Genomic DNA, 17,526 nt, shown 5'->3' on the forward strand with positions numbered 1-17,526 from the left:
CTTTAAAAGTAATCAAATGTAGTCAATTACTCTTTATAGGATGATTATTTGGCTTAGAATTTATCTAGTTTTTCCTTCTCTCCCTCACAGCTTTATCCTTTGTTCCTGTCCACTCATCTCACCCCATCTCCACTGCCAGGATTTGGTTGCTTACCACAATTTCAGTTCGACTCAATTCAATTAAAACCATTTCTCATTCATGGGGCCTTTTGTACAAGGAGTTTACATGACTCAAGTCTTGCCTTCAAGGAGCTTCCAAACAGACAAATGGGGGAGACAAACATGTAAAATAAGACAAGGCCAGGGTGCAAGGGTAGTTCAATGGTAGAATTCTCACCTGCGTTGTGGGAGACCCAGGTTCGATTCCTGGTCCATGCACTTCCCAAACAAACAAACAAAAAACCACCCAACCAACTGAACAAACAAACAAAAGTTCAACAAATGGTGCTGCGATAAGGGGATACTCACAAGGAAAAAGAATGAAATGTGACCCCCTGCCGTGCAGCATACAAAAATAAAAAAATAAATAAGACAAGGCCAAAAGGAATTTGAGTAAAAAACGTGTTTGGATAAGGAGGCAGTGAAGCAGAACCACATAATGGGACCAGGGACAAAAGGAGGGAGGATGTGATAGCCTGCCAATCACTCCACATCTTTTCCAGGTTATCTATAGGTTGAAATAATCCTTGCCATCCTTGTCTCCATTTGTATGTAAATATAAATTAACCCACAATAATCTAATTTAATCTTCTGATTACTGACATCCGACAGTTGCATAATATTTTTGTTCAAAGGACCAATTTTGTGATGAGAAAAGTTTTGCCACTGAAAACTTTAGCCTTTGCTAAGTGCTGTGACATGGGGCCATTTTATTAACCTCTTGCAGCCTCAGTTGCATCAGCTGTGAAATGGGGATAATCCCTCCACCGCGGTGCCGTCGTGAGGACAAAATCAGGTCACAGCCATACAGTGAGCTGTGCCGGGCACATAACAGGAAACACTGGCTTCCTCCTGGTTCATACCCTCTTCCCACTACAAATACTCCCTGTCCAAGCTTAAGCTGAAATCTGAGCCGAGTGGCCAGAGCCCTCCCCAAACAGTTGCTTATGTGCCATCCCTCATTTTACCCAGTTCCCATATGGTGGTGGTCAGCCATCGTTAAAGAGACACGAGACAGGCACATGGACCGGTTTTTGTTTTGTTTTGTTTTCTTTCCCCTTATTTAGTTTCCAAATCTATTAGCCACTTCTTAAAAACCACAGCAAAAACTCAACTCTTTTAAAGCTAGGTAGAAATTGGTTTAATTCCCACAAACAGAAATGAGTAAAAATTTGCATGGCTCTGAGGTCACCGAAACCACATCGCTACAAGCTGCCTGTACCCTCAGAGGCTGGAAATAGTTCCTGCCATTGTTGACATTTGGCCTAACCTCTGTGCTTCCCACTTCCTCCCCCTTTCCATTTCACTCTGCTCACACTCCTCCCTTCCTCCCTTTCCCCTTTGAAAAATTTTAAAAATGCCAACCGGGTATTCAATACATTTCCTTTCTAGCAGACCCTATTTTCATAAAGGACACCCACCAATTCGAGGAATCTGGAAGGAAGAGCCTGTTATTCTGGGTGGTTAAAAAGATGGAAGGCTGTCACAGCTCTGAGTCTGCTCTGACCCGCAAACAAAATTCAAATGTATCTATTCACTTGTATAATTGCAAAGTCATACATCTGTTGGCTTAATTCTTCAGAAAAAGAATCCATAAAACTAAATTATAATCTGTCAGAATTATGATAAAACTAGCTTGGAGAGCTGTGACTAAAGTAAATTGACGTATATTGTCAGATACTAATATACATTAAATAGAATGGTGACTGTGTTTCTTGACATAGGATGTAGCAAATTAATGCCCTGTAGAACTTATCAAGGACATCTATTTTGCTCTATCTCACACTATTAATAACTATAAACAAGGAAAATTGATGTGCTCTAGAGGACAATCACTAGTCAGAGAGCTTTTAAAAGAGCTGAAAGTTTCATGCACTCCTGTCTTAAACTTTTCTCGATCTCCAAGACCTCTAAGTTTCACCAGAGATTCAGGATGATTGCTTTTGCTGATGGCCAATAGAGAGTGTGAAATGGACTCGCCGGACACCACTGTCCACATGAGAAAAAGTCTGTGGCACTGTGTGGGAAACACCTCCACCGTAGCTCTCTGGTTACTTGTGTGCTCCGAGGACACACCCTGCAGAGTGCATTCATCATAATAGCCCATGTGTGACCTTTGGAAAAGTCCTTGAAAACAGTGAAACAAGAGTCTTAGTTGAAATCTGGAATCCATTCCAGTCTTATACAGGAAGAAAATTAGGCATAGAACAACAAAGCCGACAGCTTGGAGAAACCTGGGGAGGCTCTGGCTGACATTGAAACCACGGAAGATTTTTTTTTTCTTTACTACTTTGTATTTCATAAAAGCGTGTCATCTGAGCAGCCCAAAGCTGCTAGAAAATATCATAGGGTTAGTCGATGGCAATGGCTATTTGCTCCAGCGAACAAAGCAAAGGAATTAGGACAGAGCTGCTGAGTGAGGCATGAAAATTCGCTTATTTAACACTTTCTAAATTACTAAACGGATGCTATTCTTCCGAAATCGAAGTGGCCAACACAACCATTTTTTCCCCCTTTAGTTTAACGTAGTGGTAGCAATGGTAGCGGGGGTGGAAGCCTGGGGAGGGAGAATAGTTGTGTTCCCTAAGCCCCAACTTCATGATCAAGTTCATTAAACCAGATATTATAGACCTGGAAATATCTATTCACTTAGAAAATGAATCAGCATAGTAGTGTACTTGTTCAATAAATGAATTTGACAAACATTTTTGGAATAATACTATTTTTAGAAGTACAGATGATTTCCTTTTGTCTCTGCTAATATTATTCAATATTAATTTTCTGTATCACATTTAAAAATTTTTATACATACACACAACTATAAACCTATACCACCTTTGGAAGCATTTTCCTTTTTCGAGTTAAGGGGTGGCATAAAATCCAGTGAATATCAATTGGCAGAGAAATTTGGTTTGGAATTATGTTTTATAATTCATCTGAAGTTCAGCTGGGAGGACCCCAAATGGAATACAGACCTTGAACCAAACAGGAAGATGTAGAAATAATTCAACTGGGGGATTGATGCTGATACTTAGACGCAGAATACTTACTCATACACACAAACAACTTAATTTTGTTTTTTTCTTAAGTACCTTCACAGTTCATTTTTTATTTTCCTTAAAAAAAAAAAAAGTTAAATGGCATTACTTTGGTCTCCAAAAGGGATGCCAGATGCCAGTTTGAACTTTACTCTGCCAGCAAGTATTTGGTTTGGCTCTGCAGCGCTTTAGTTGAAAAAATATTTGCCAATTCCAAAAAGATTTAATGAGTTTGCATTTAGATGCTGATGCCATTTGGCATGCCACGGCGTCTATGGCACAGCAAAGAGAACTCTCTTGACCACAGATTTTATTTGCCCAAGGTGGTCAACACTGGGAGTTGGATTGCTTCCTTGGGTCAAGAAGCTTCAAATCAACTGAACGTAGGTTCCAAGAGAAAGTGACCAAGGCAGGCAGCAGAGAAAAACTATCACTGTCACTGAAAACTAAGCCACTCGATCTGAGCTTACTCCTGCACATGAATTAATAGGTAACTTTCAGAACAGTCAATAGTCTCCTCACATTAACCATCAGATATGGTCCCGAGTGTTCTCAGTCAGCAAACCAAATAAATCTCAACTCATAGCAAAAGCTATCATTATCTAACGGCAGATATTCAAAAATTTGCTGCTGTTTATTCTGTTGTCATCTGATACTTTGCTAATTGCAATGGCCAGAATTTAACTATATGAAAATGGAATGGTCTGCTTCAATTAACTCCACTGAATACACGGCAAGTTTACTTTATTTTGCAAACACTGTCATGCTTTTCAGTAAGGGTTGCAGTTAGCCTGCAAGAAAATAAGTCTCGGATTCTTTCAAAGCAATGTCACATCTGAAAACTAAGGTGAAAAAACACAAAGTATTTCCGTAACAGTGTCTATGCTCAAAAGTCAAATACATATTTTATCGGATACAGAGACAAGGACAGTAGCATTGAAACTACTGCCTTGAAGAAGGAGAAAGTCTAGATTATTTTTATTTCACATTATAAACAAATATATACATACTTGGGTATCTCCAACCCCAACTCCTATGGAGCTCCCCAAACTTCTAAATGTCCCTTTCATTAATGCCACGTGCTGATCCAATGCCTGTTAAAAGATTGATTATCCAACACCAAGGTTCAGTAATAAATACCCTCAAAGAAAGAACCAATCTATGTACAACCTTTCCACAGAAAGACCTATTCAGGGCACAAAGATTGAACTGCTTATGTTACTTAACTGAAATTTTGGAATCAGAATAGACGTCAAAAGAAAAAGTCATGAAAGAATGATTATTTACCATTTTGGCTTCTGAATGCATTGGTTGGACTTGGGGAGAAGCACAGGGGTTACTGAGATTTGGACCTTGCATCCCCATGATGTTGGAATTCACTGACATTTGTCTCTCCATCTAAGAGAAAAGAAAGCAACATAATTAGAAATCTGAGAAAGACAGTTTAGACCATACACAAAGCTGCATTTCTCTTTCAAGTGGACTGTTTAATATTTCTTTGGCTAACTCCTGAGAAAACCTTTTTGGTGCAAGGTAAAAATGTATTTCTTAACCCATAAAAGAATTCTCCAAACCTGTACCTTCTATAGAAGATCCACCATTCCAAAGAGAACTGCATAGTTAGGCTAGGTGATTTCTAAACAAAATTACAGAATATTTCCACTTTTGCAAATACTACAACCACCACTTATAAGGTTTATTATTACTGTTGTAAGGAATTTTTACATGCATAAAAAATACTGGAAGGATATATAGCAAATTTACCAAATAGTTATTCAGGTGATCTACAGCTCCTCCCCGCTACATTTTATACAGGGGACATGAATCATTTTGGCAATAAGAAAAAAATAAACAACATAAAATTTAAAAGCAAGGCTCTCAAATATGGTGGGTCTTCCTGTTAGTTCTGGTTCATAAACACAATCAAAGTGATCCAGCACAGACATCTGAGCTGCTGCCTTAGGCACAGCTCCTTTCTCCTTTAACCTGGTCAAATTTCTAAGCAACAGAGGCACAGGTTGGAGTGATGCATCTACAAACCAAGGAACACCAAGGGTTGCCAGCACACCCCAGGAGCTGGAGGAGGCTAGGAAGATTCTCCCCTATAGGTTTCACATGAAGCGAGGTCCTGCTGACACCTTGACTATGGCATTCTAGCCTCCAGAACTGTGAGACAATACATTTCTGTTGTGTTAAGCCATCTAGTTGGTGGTAGTTATGGCAGCCCCAGGAAACTAAGACACGTTGAAAATGAGTATCATTCAAATATCTGAACTGAGATCTGGAATTTTTGTCTTCAGGATTTTCCTGATAAAAAGGTAAAATCAGCAAAATCCCTACTTCAGTCAGAAAAGGGCATGCTTGATTTATATTATCTGTTTGCTAGAGAATGAACAATCTTCAAAGACTCTGAATAAAACAAGTACACTTAATACTAAATCCAAACAGAAAATAATTGGGCTTGCCACAGGGGGCCGGGGGAAGGGGCACAGATTCTTCAATGCATGTGTTTTCCCATCTCCCAAAGGATGGAAATGAAAACAATAGTTGGAAATTTTAGGGAACCAGGTTTCTGTTCAAGGTTAGCCTACGTAGTCTTGGAAAGTGTAGAGTTCCTCATTACTAGAGGTGTGCAAATAGTGGGGAGGAGAATTACATAAACAAGAGTTGAACTAAAGGACCCTTAAGCTCCCTTTCATTGCTGTGATTCTATGACTGTGATTCCAGCTGTGCCTACCCTGGGTGGGAATGGGGGGGGGGTAATCATGACATTAATGTGTGAATTAGCTGACATGATTCCTTGCAACAGTAAAAGATGCTCAGTCTTGATTAGTCTATCAATGATCTAGCAGTGTGTAGATGTGTGAGACTAGTTCCAAGAGGAGCTATTTAATGAAGGGGACTTTTCTGTACGTTCTAGAGCACTTCTAAAATTTAAAATAAAATGTGCACATGTACACTTCCATGTACCTCCTAAATCTTCTGATGGCTTTGGTACTCCAGTTTCAAGCCAGGGAGAATTCAAAAGTTTTATTGCTCTAAAATAAGCTTATTACTTATAACTTCCACTTCCAAGAGCTGAGGGGATAGGAGAGTTAGAATTGTATTTGACCCCTTTATTCCATTTGGTGACTCTCTTCTAGACAGTAATCAAAGCCTGCATGAGCTTTTGCTTTCAGTTTTTCAGAGAAGGATCTTTCAGAAGTACAAATTACTGTGCAGGGATTTTTTTTTTTTCTCTAAGCAGCGATTTTTAAGCTACTAGTTACTGTGTACTATACAGTAGTGAGAAAAGTTATATTTTATGGAAAATAAATAAATATTTTATTTATATTATATTTACATTATATATGCATATATATGCATAAAATACTGGAAGGATTTATATTGTATATGCATATAATTATATTATTTATATTATAAATAAAGTCATAAATATTTTATGACTATTTTTACCCCAAAACTCACAAACCACTAACAAAGTCAGATAGCTACTCTAATTAGACAGAACACTAAAAACAGGTTAATTTCTCTATCTGAAAAAAATCTGCACTTTTCCATGGTCAAGTTTGTTGTCTTATAGAATCAGGAGGTAAGCAAAGCCTCTTAAAAACAACTATTTGGTGCTTTATACCAATAAAACTCGGCACCAGGAGCTAGGTTTTAAAGAGTTGACTAGAATTAAGAGGCAAGGAGATGAAAGTGGTTTTGCTGAGTACTGAGAGACATATAGCATTGCAGGTACATGTCCTGAATATTTTTTTAAGCTCTTTCTTTTCCTTTAACACAAACTCAAAAATAGGAGCTAGAAGTCTGCAGTTCACGGTAATTATTTGTAATTAAAAGTCAAAGTTCATGCTCCCAAATTATTTAAACATTTAACTTTCAAGATATGAAATCACAATCCAGAACTCCACGAAGATAATGCCTGTCTTGTTTTTCACTGTACCCCAGCTTATAGCCAGCACTTGGCACATAGAAGGTACTCAACGAAAGCTTGTGAAATGAATAATGGATGAATGAATGAACAAATAACATCATTTTGTTTCACATCTAAGGCTTTGCAAAATATGTGGCCTGGTGGTATACCTTACAAATCAGTTAAGAATCTTACCTTCACCAAAAGACACAGATTTATTTTTTATGCCCAGGGAGTGATGGTTTCCTGGGGCAAGAACTCTAAGGGATGAGATTGTTTTTGATCAGACTTGAAATGCCAAAGCACAGGAGCTGGTTTCATGGTAATAAGGAAGAAAAGGTCCAGATTTCTAGGGTCTATACATCTCGGGATATACAATTTGGCAATCGTATATTCATTTGCATTAGTTACATTAGTCCCATTCTAGATTAGGTTTGTTCAAACTGGCACTGTTGACATTTTGGGTTGGATAATTCTTTTTTTGTGAGGATTATGTGCATTATAGGATGTTTAGCAGCAACCTTTGCCTCCTCTCACTAGATACCTGTAGCATTAACCCTGCACCCCCTTGTCCATTTGTAAAAAACAAAAATGTCTCCAGATATTGCCACATGTCTCCTTGGGGGCAAAATCATTCCTGATAGAGAACCACCACTCTACACTGACACCTGTTATCACTCCAGCTGAACGCTTCACCAACATGAGTTTGGGAATTCCCAGGAGGGTGGAATCCAGTGCTTTTGTCTACACTGGCTCTTAACTACCTAAACTTTTGCTTCTATATTGAAGCATCAACATTCTACCATGAAGAAATCATGTGCTAGCAGCCACTACCAGGTAGTCAAAGTGGCCTTTCTTTTCTCTGGGCCCTTTTAGCCCAAACGTACCTCTGGGAATGGTACACAGGTTGGCCAAATGGAAGAAAAAAAAAAAGCAGCTGCAGTGGTCTTTTTTCTGGATGACATAGAGAAATTTCAAACAGAAATTAATTTTGGACAAGTAGGATTTAGAGCCTAAATGAAAACAGCTTCATGCAATTATTTCATTTGAATGAAACCCTGGTTAATCAACCCAATTCATCCTTCTGGCCCAATTTTGCAAAGACCATGTCTGGTCTGTTGATCATCCATCCACTATTTTCAGTGGGCAGGTCCATTCCTCTACACTGAGACCACCAAGCACTCCTAACTGCTCTGTCTACACTGAGATTTTAAATTGCTCAACTAGGGATGATGTGAGCTCCCCAGCATGAATTGAGATGTGAGCTCTGGTCACAATTCTTCTCTCACAATCTGTATGACAGCAGACAACTCCCTTCAACTGCTTACTCCTCAATTTCAGTTCTGTAAAACGGTTATAATACTTTTACTATGGTAACTGCTGTGAAGTGAAAATGAAATAACAGACATAGACAATTCCTTATGAAGCTCACATGCTCTGTAAGGTATTGTCTTGTGGTTGCGGGAAGGGATTAATTCAAATGCCACCGTCCTATTGAGTGGTCCTGGGATTAATACCACAGGCCGTGTTCACCACAGCACAATGCCAGGGAGGGTGAAGAAGAGGTAAAAAGAGGGATCTGTGTAAGGAGCACATGGTTCCTCTGGAACAATCTGTTTCTAATCATTTTCAAAGGGAGGGAGCAGTATAATATAATAATTTAGTCTAGGACTCTAGAGTCAGAGCACCTGGATTAAAATCCTGACTTCATCAGCTACCAGCTCTGTGGCCTGAGCCAAATCCCCCAGTCACCCCATGCCTCAGTACTCTCATCTGCCAAATGCGGGTGATAGCAGTGCCCACCTTACGGGTTTGTTGTGAGAGTTAAAGGAGATAATGTACAAATCACACAGTGGTTTGGAGACTGGGCTCTGGAGCCAGAATCCCTGGGTTCAGAACTCTGCTACTCTGCTTCTCAGCTGAGCAAGTTACTTCCTTACTTCCCTCCTTCAAAAACTAGGGACAGCAAGCTTCAGATAGACATTGCTACCTGTCATAACTTGTCAAACCCCAACCGAAACCATTCCAGCCAATCCTAAAGAACACCTAGGGCAATATGTAAGATTCTACAAAAGGTTCCATGCACCATGATAACTTTCCAGAAACGTACAACCTCCAGATGGGTCTCTGGACCAGATAAGTCCTGAAACCTAGAGCGGCCACCCTCTCCAGAACATTGGCTAGTTCTACCTCCCTTCCCCATATTACTGACAGCCTCTTTCAATATGAAAAAGTAAGAACGGCTGTAGCCCAAATACCCCTAAAGAGTGGGATAGAAAGATCCAAGGTGATGGTGCAGTTATACAAAGAAGGTAGGCTTTAACAAATGAATATGATTGCTGAATCATTAAATTGATATTTTTTTTGGTCTCTAGTATCTTAGAGCAGCTAGAAGTAAAAACCTAAAATTGTGGAATTGTAACCCATTCCAAACTCTGAAATCTGTTCTACAACTAATTGTGGTGCTGTGCTTTGAAATTTATTGCTTTTTTGTATATATGTTATTTTTTACAAAAAAGAAAAAAAGGGTGCACGGGTGGTTCAGTGGTAGAATGGTCACCTTTCATATGGGAGACCCGGGTTTGATTCCTGGACCATGAACCCTCCTGCCAAAAAAAAAAAAAAAAGTCGACTGTGATATAAAATATTTATTCCTTCTAGCCTCCTATATTCTGGAGCAGCTAGAAGGAAAAATTTGAAAGGATGGTATGGTAGCCCATGACAAATTGTGGGATCTGTCCTATAACTACTTGTTGAAGGGTGCTTTGAAAACTATTGTTTTTTTCTTTCTTTGCTTTGTACATATGTTATATTATATAATTAAAAAGTTAAAAATAAAAACAAAAACTGGGAACAGTAATAGTGACTACCTCACTGGATTGTTTCAAATGTTGATGCAGTGCTTGGAAGAGAGACTAGCACATGGTAAGCACTCATTAAATGCTTCTGCTTAATAGAACATTTATATGATAAATACATGTCAGTGGCTATTTTATATGATCATTATTACTCTGAGTCCTGGCTAGACCACTCACTGGCAATCTAAGGACCCTCTGTGTACAGCCCCAACTGCAGACCTTGAAGAGGTCACAAAACACCGCCTCTCTGAACATAAATCCATGCCTTGGGAATTGCGGGCTCACTTGTTACCAGCAGGAAGATGGTCCGTGTCTCACTAGTGAAGTGAGACAATAATGGGAAAGTAAGTGAGATGGTTGGGGAAGCACAACTGGGCACTCAAAGACATTGGCATACAGCTCAACTCTCCATTCAGAAGGAGAACCTGCTACCTTTCCCTGTCAGTGTAGATCCCAGCTTTTTCTTTATTCTTTCAAAAGTGGCTAGGCTCGGGGGTGTGAGGAGCCACTGGGAGATGCCCAGAGGCACTTACTGGCATCAAGACGGCAGAAGATCCTGGCATTGTTGGGTTGGGCAGGGTCCCGGGCATGGAGGCTGGCATGGGATGTCTCTGTCTGTTGTGAAGGTGTAGCAGAGAAGATAGAGAGCCTGGGACAGGCCTGGGGACAGAAAACAAACAAATATTATTTGTGAAGCCCTGAGCAGGGGATTCACTGTGTCCAGAAGCAGCAGGGCACCGCCACACATCCGACAGATGAGACCCACTGATGGGAGAGCCACATAATTGCGGATATTAGGGAAATAATAACAAATAAAACACAAGCCTGGTTTCCTTTGCTGCTTCCTAGTTAATACATCAAATTCCACATCATTTCCTGAACTCTGTTATCTAACTAATGTTCAATAGACAACAAAGCGGTAGATCTCCTACAATCCCTGCATCTCAGGAGAGGAACTTCATGGTAAAATCCTGCATTTACTCAAAAGTCTCTGCCCTCTGGAGTGCCTTCCAGCCTGAGGTCTGTGTGCATTTGTTTTATCCACACTCTCCCACACCTCTGCCTCGTGGCCTGCCTTGCTTTGCTCTGGATACATTTTCACTCTGTGGATTGGCAGAGCACTTCATTCATGAATCCCCAACAGAAATTAGTTTTGACTTTTCATAGTTCCCCACTGTGAGTGGAAAAAAAACAAATCCGGGATGCAAACACAAAGAAGTCGGGTCAGGGCTGCTGGCGCTGCAGCCCAGCATTTCCCCAGGCAAGTCCAGAGCTCAGCCCCCATTACCAATTACTCATTTCACAATAACTCGAGGTGTTAGGCTGTTTGACAGAAACTGATTTTGGCCTGACCTGCAGGACTTGGGTAAGCATGTACTCAGGGGAGCACATACTTTAAGCTTTTGCTTCAATTTGCCAGAAATTTTTTTGAAGGTCCTCAAACTGATTTAATGAGCCAGGGAATGTGAGGCTGAGGGAAAAGGGAATTATTTGTGTTTATTAAAAAAGGCAAACAATTGACCTCCCAGGATAAACTCTCAATCTCTTCATGCTTTTGCTCTAAGAGCTGTATAAGTGTGGTCCTTTTAAATAGAGACCTAATGGCAAACATATAAAACAAAACAAATAAATAAACAAAGAAAACCCCCCGGACCTTTGAATTGTCTATGTTAAATGACAGTATCCTCAGTACTAGAAACTAGGGCTTGCAGAATTAACACATTTTCTAAAAAAAAAGAGAGAGATTCTCTCATGCTAGGTGTTAGGTACAAGTTGCATAGGAAATGTTCTGCATAGGCAAAGGCTCTCCCATGCCCCAAATGAGTACAGACCTTTTAGAGCCCCATCGGAGTAGCACAGGGGTCCCTTCTTTAGAGTTCATTTACCTCCCATGGGTGACTCAAGCAGAATGGCTGAGAAACAGGAGATTGAGATATGGGAGAGAATGCCAAAATTTTTCCTTTTGCATTGCTGTTATGATTTCAAAGAAGACTGGGTTTTCCACTCTTTTTGCTGGAGAGCTCCTTTGGAAACCTAGCTAGCTATCACACATCATAGAAAGATTAGCTGTAAATTAGTCACCATTTATATGCTTAGGAATGTATATATATATGAAAACATAAAGGAATGTAAAGTGTTGAGACAGAGATTATGTAGATGTACACAAACGACACCTGGCTTTATTAATAGAGTACATGTATGAGTAGATTGATAGAAGTACCTCGTAACAATGAGATGAGTCTTTTCAAATAAGCAAACAAAGTACTATGGGTATTTCTTGATGTGTCCTCTTAGGACCTCTGGAGTATGGGTAAACAATAAGGACCAGTATGGCCTTTGAAGGCCATTTATCTTCCACAATTCTAGGAAAGTGCTGTTTTCAATTGCTCTGAAATACTATAGCAACTTTGTAACTTCACTCGTCTGAAAGTCTACCTCATTCAGAGGGAAAACAGGATAGCTTCAGTTGCAGAGACATAGACTGTTGTTCAGTCAACAGGTAATATTAGTTTTATATTCTCCAGTCTTAAGATTTTGTTTGGAACTTTACTGAAAAATAAATAGCTGCGTATCAAAGCATATAATGTTTAATAGTGGTCAGTTCTTCTATGTCCAAGACTGAACTCCCTAGTTTTATAATGATAAACATTCACCCATACAGCTAAACATCTATCCATCCTCCCACCCATGCAGACATACATATGGATAGACAGATACACAGATATGCAGATGCACCACATACAGCTATACGCACATACATGCATGCAAGCATACATACATACATACATACATCCTTGTACTACATACCTGATCCCTTCATTAGTCATCAGAGGCAATACTTTCAGTATGGACAATTAGGGACAAACATGAACTGTTACTGGAAAAACAACTTAAAACATTTGTTCTTATAATGTTGATTTGCAATATCATCTTTACAAACAAAGCCCAGCACATTATCATCATTCAAGTTTGGTCTCCAACCTGACATATTAAACATAATTTTGGTTATCAATTTATGTTGATGTTTTCTTAAATCAATTAAACAACTTAATATTGCTACAGAGATGGAAATAATTAAATTTAACATGAGTTTTCATTCTTCTCAGAACTGTATAGAAAACTCCCAGCTGTACAGAATAGTTGGGATATGATATGTTTCAATTAATTCATTGCTCCTATTAGGTCAGTTATTTCCACACCAGGCATAGTATTTAACATATCAAATATTTCCTCATTAATTAAGAAAATTTTTCAGGGTATTGGGTTCCCAAGGGGTTATAATGATAATTATTGAATAATACTAAGCAGACCAATTAACAAGGAATACTAGGAGGGAAAATTTGGCAGCTTAAGATCATTGTATATTTGGATCCATAACAGTTTTGAGTTTACAGCTTTATACAAATTCTGTATGTTATGTCCCCAAACCCCATCTATTAAACTGATGAAATTTTTTAGGCTCCTTGAAGGTCTTTCAAAACTACGAAAACAAACCCGAAAAAATAAAATCTGTGCCTACCCATCATCAAGTATATAAAGGACTAGACTGAGGTACTTATCTGTGTATTTTAGACCCCCCAAACAATCATTCGTCTAGAATAGTCAGATCACTGAAGCAAGAGTGGTACCAGAATAATTGCATTAAATGTTTAATTCCCTCCCTGTAGATTGAAATAACAGAAATTATTAACTGATATATTGCACTTGCATAAAAGATTTTAATATTGTACTTGTACAATGCTTTACATTTTTCAAAGTACTTTCACGTCCCTAACTTCATGTGACTTGAAACAATGCAATTTGATAGTAAAATCACTCCATTTTACTCAGGAGTCAGTTGAATCAGAAATATTTAAATTTGTCCAAGGTCACACGGGTCGTGAAAAGAAGTTTGGGCTCAAACCCAACTATAATCTAGGTTTCCCCCATCACACCTTGGTGGCTCCCTTAACTAAGCTAAAATTGATTTTTTATGCTAAAACAAATTCACGGTCCATTTCCTTTGATATTCACACTGCTAACTGGACTTTCCATGAAGTAGTAAAATATTGCAACGCTGTTAACATGAGAAATCACTTGTCCCTGTGAAATTATGTTTTCTTCCTGTTTAAAAAAAAGCTTCCCAAACAACATATCAGTGAGACTCTGAAAATATGATTGCAAATTGAGGCAAAGTTGTGAAAACAAAGACTTAATAGTCTTTCTCCAGTGCAGGGTTGTTGCCATGAGCTAATAATTCCAGACTTTGAGCAAGCTGAGCCTTCTTTTTAATAACCATGTGCCTCTAGGTAAAGTATTTCTACTAAAAATTATTGAGGCATGGAACAAGGTAAGATGTGTGAGCTCATGTTGGATTGTTCAATTACTAAACTGAGTCTTGTAGCATTAAGAGTTCTCCAACCTGACAGATTATTCCTCTTTATACACTTGTATAAACATACTGCTTACGGCTGAAATCTATGTAAGCTTTTCTTTCAATTAAAATGTCAACGATGACAGACTGTATTTTCACTGTCCTTAACAGAATGATAGGTACCATAGCAAGAGATTTCATGTCCTCATTTCTCCCCCTCAAGAGATGTTTTCCAGTCTAGGAGTGTCTGAAAAGCAAAGACTGTGTCTACTCGTTTTCTTTGCCCTTGGGCAAGCTCAACTGTCTTTACAGAGCTAAAGACCACTGTTTTTACTTAGAAGATCTGAGGGGGGTCACTGAAGACTGTTGTCCATTCCCAGGTCTTCAAAGGATGTGTGACAACTGGAGAATGTCTACTAAATTATCAGGACAGAGTGCAGTACAAAGCTGGCTGCTATGTGGTCAGGCAAAGAAAAGAGGGCACGTGATAAGAAAAAGAAAACATTAGGTTCAAAAATTGGAAGATCAATGTCAACATCAAAATCAGACCCTAGAGGGCAGGCCACGGTGGCTCGGTAGGCAGAGTTCTTGTCTGCCATGCTGGAGACCCAGGTTTGATTTCAGTGCCTGCTCATGCAAAAAAAAATCAGACCCTAGAATTTAAGAAATATTGAGCAGATAAAATAATAACAACTAGAGATGGGGCGATTTAAAAAAAAAAGCTTCAGAGAGGTAAAATGGAAAGAATAGTGGGCTAGGGGGCAAAGAGTCCAGGTGTTGTTGCTATCAGAGTCACTGACACAGGGAAAGAGTCTCTTTTGGGCTCTCCATTTCACCATTTACCATTTAATGAAGGTATCAGACTTTGGGCTACCTCAAAACTTTCTGAAGCTCTAATATTCAGATTCTAGGACTTGAAATGGAAACTAGATGTTCTAAATCAAGCTGGATTATAAATCCCATTATGATAAGGGCATCACTGCTTATTACTGTATCCACAGTGCTTAACCTGGTATCTGGCACATAGCAGGAAGTCAACATATATATTAAATGAATGAGTAGTACAACTTTAAATTCCTAACATCAAGATTACATTTGAAACAGGAATAACCCCCAAATAGGAGGTGTCCCAAAAAAAAGGAGAGAATATGATTTTTTTTAAAAGAAGGACTTGACACATCCCATGGGACCTACACTTCTCTTTTATTTAAAGGTAATAATTCCACATGGGGACAAGACAAATGATTTTGCCCACTCTGTTCATATTGGGTTATGAAAAGAAATGTGTGCTTCATTTGAACCTTGTTAAATGAAGCGTTTTGACCTAACATGGCAAACTAGTTTTTGCCTGGGACTGGGGAAGCAAAAAATATAAAGAGGGTATATGACTCTTAAATCTTAAGGCAATCTGAAATGAATAATGTTTACTTGCGCATTCTCTCCAAAGTGTAATTTTAAAATCTCTATTTTTGTAAAGAAAGCAAATTATTAGAATAGGCAAATGCAATGTAATTGGAAAGACAATATACTTTAATTTCCTCCATGGGTAATAGTTACATTGTCAATTGGGGAACATAAACTCAGGAGCAAGATTGCCTAGGTTGGAATCCTGGCTCTACCTCTTACTAGCTGCGTGATCTTGAGCAAGTTACTTAGCTGATTTGTGCTTCAGTTTCCAAAACCAAAAAACACACAAAAAACATGACACTATATGAATTAATATTTTTAAATATAATGAATATGCTTGTTACTTGTTGTTGGTTTTGTCATTATTACTGATCAAATAACAGATCAATAAAAAGTTCAATACTTTTTTGTGGCTTATACCTGGGATCTTAAAGATCACTACTCCTTAGCTTTAATTAAAGAACTGCCATCCAACAAATAAAAAAATGTTCAACACTCCCTGTAAATGTAAGATATTTCTTCAACTTCAAATTCCCATACCCTTCTACGAGGCCAATGGGCTCTTCTAAGCAGCAATTTTACAGAACTTCAAAATGACCTCACATGATTCTTCAGAAAGGGCCATTGAAAATATTTCCTCAAAATGGAATCAAACTAGTTCCCTAGAGATCGGTTCTCAGAATCTTGTTTTTCCTGTAAACAAAGATTAAAAACCAACAAAGCAAATAACTGCAAAAACAAGAAAGCTGCTGACTTATTTTTAAAAAAATATCCTATTACCCGTATCTTTTCATAAATGAGCTCATGCTTTGCACCTAGTCTCACCGCCAAGTGCCTGAAGATAGATGGCAAATCCAATATTTCCACTTTTAACACAAGAGGAAATTGAGACAAAGAAATAGAAATATTTAGCCCCAGAAAAGGTGGTTAAAATACTGACAGAATTCAATGAAAGCACATTTTCTCCTTTTCCAAGCTTTCTTGAAGTTCAAGGGAGGGCCTCTGCTAAAGATCTTGAGTTTCATGGCAAGAATTGTTCCCAACCTGTTTTTCCTTTGGCAACACAAACATTTGGGCATCCAGGAAGAGAATTTTGCTTTCGTGATCCATATCCTATCATCTTCTTCACCCTGGCCCTCAACTTATTGCAAAAAACAAAACCAAAAAACTAGTAAAACAATCTTAGCAAAACAGTAAACTCTCCAGCTCATCAGAGTTACCGTCTCTCTGAGACAGAAGCTGGCCTGGATCCACAGCCTTGCCCCATCTCGCCACTGACCACCTCTGCCACCCAGGCTCCATACGAACACACACACACACACACACACACACACACACACACACACACACACTATACTGACTTCTTCCAGCTTTCTGGAAGCGCCGTCTCCCTTCCCATGATGGGCCCTTGCCACAGTCAGCCTCAAGCTTTTGCTGGGCAGTCTCACTAGGTGCTGAACTGTGACCCCCCAAGAGATATTGCCCGGTCCTAACACCTGGTAACTGTGAATGTGACTTTATATGGAAAAAGGCCTTTGTAAGCATAAATAATTTAAGGATCTCGGGATGAGATCTTCCTGAATTGACGTGATAGGCCCCAAATCCAAGGACAAGTATCCCTATTCCAGGAGAAACATAGGAAAGGGAGAAAAGACTATGTAAAGCCAGAGGCAGAGACTGCAGTTACTCTCCACAGCCAGTGAATCCCTGGAGCCACAGGAAGGTGGAGGAGGGAAGGAAGGATCTTCTCCCAGGTCTTCCTGAGGGAGCACAGGACCTTGATTTGGGGCT

At 39.1% G+C, this 17,526-nt stretch overlaps 1 protein-coding gene across 6 annotated transcripts in view; it reads right to left on the reverse strand.

The window, feature by feature from the left end:
* CREB5 (cAMP responsive element binding protein 5) overlaps positions 1 to 17,526 on the reverse strand; it is a 404,221-nt gene that overhangs the window by 89,851 nt on the left and 296,844 nt on the right. For all 6 annotated transcript variants that reach the window (XM_077120933.1, XM_077120941.1, XM_077120917.1 and 3 more), the window contains 2 exons: positions 10,508 to 10,634; positions 4,485 to 4,595 (listed from right to left, as the gene is read on the reverse strand). In XM_077120933.1, the coding sequence (XP_076977048.1) occupies positions 4,485 to 4,595; positions 10,508 to 10,634 (238 nt within the window). The remainder of the gene's footprint in view (positions 1 to 4,484; positions 4,596 to 10,507; positions 10,635 to 17,526) is intronic.

The sequence above is a fragment of the Tamandua tetradactyla genome, chromosome 1, assembly GCF_023851605.1.
Source record: "Tamandua tetradactyla isolate mTamTet1 chromosome 1, mTamTet1.pri, whole genome shotgun sequence".
NCBI classification, from domain to species: Eukaryota; Metazoa; Chordata; class Mammalia; order Pilosa; family Myrmecophagidae; genus Tamandua; species Tamandua tetradactyla.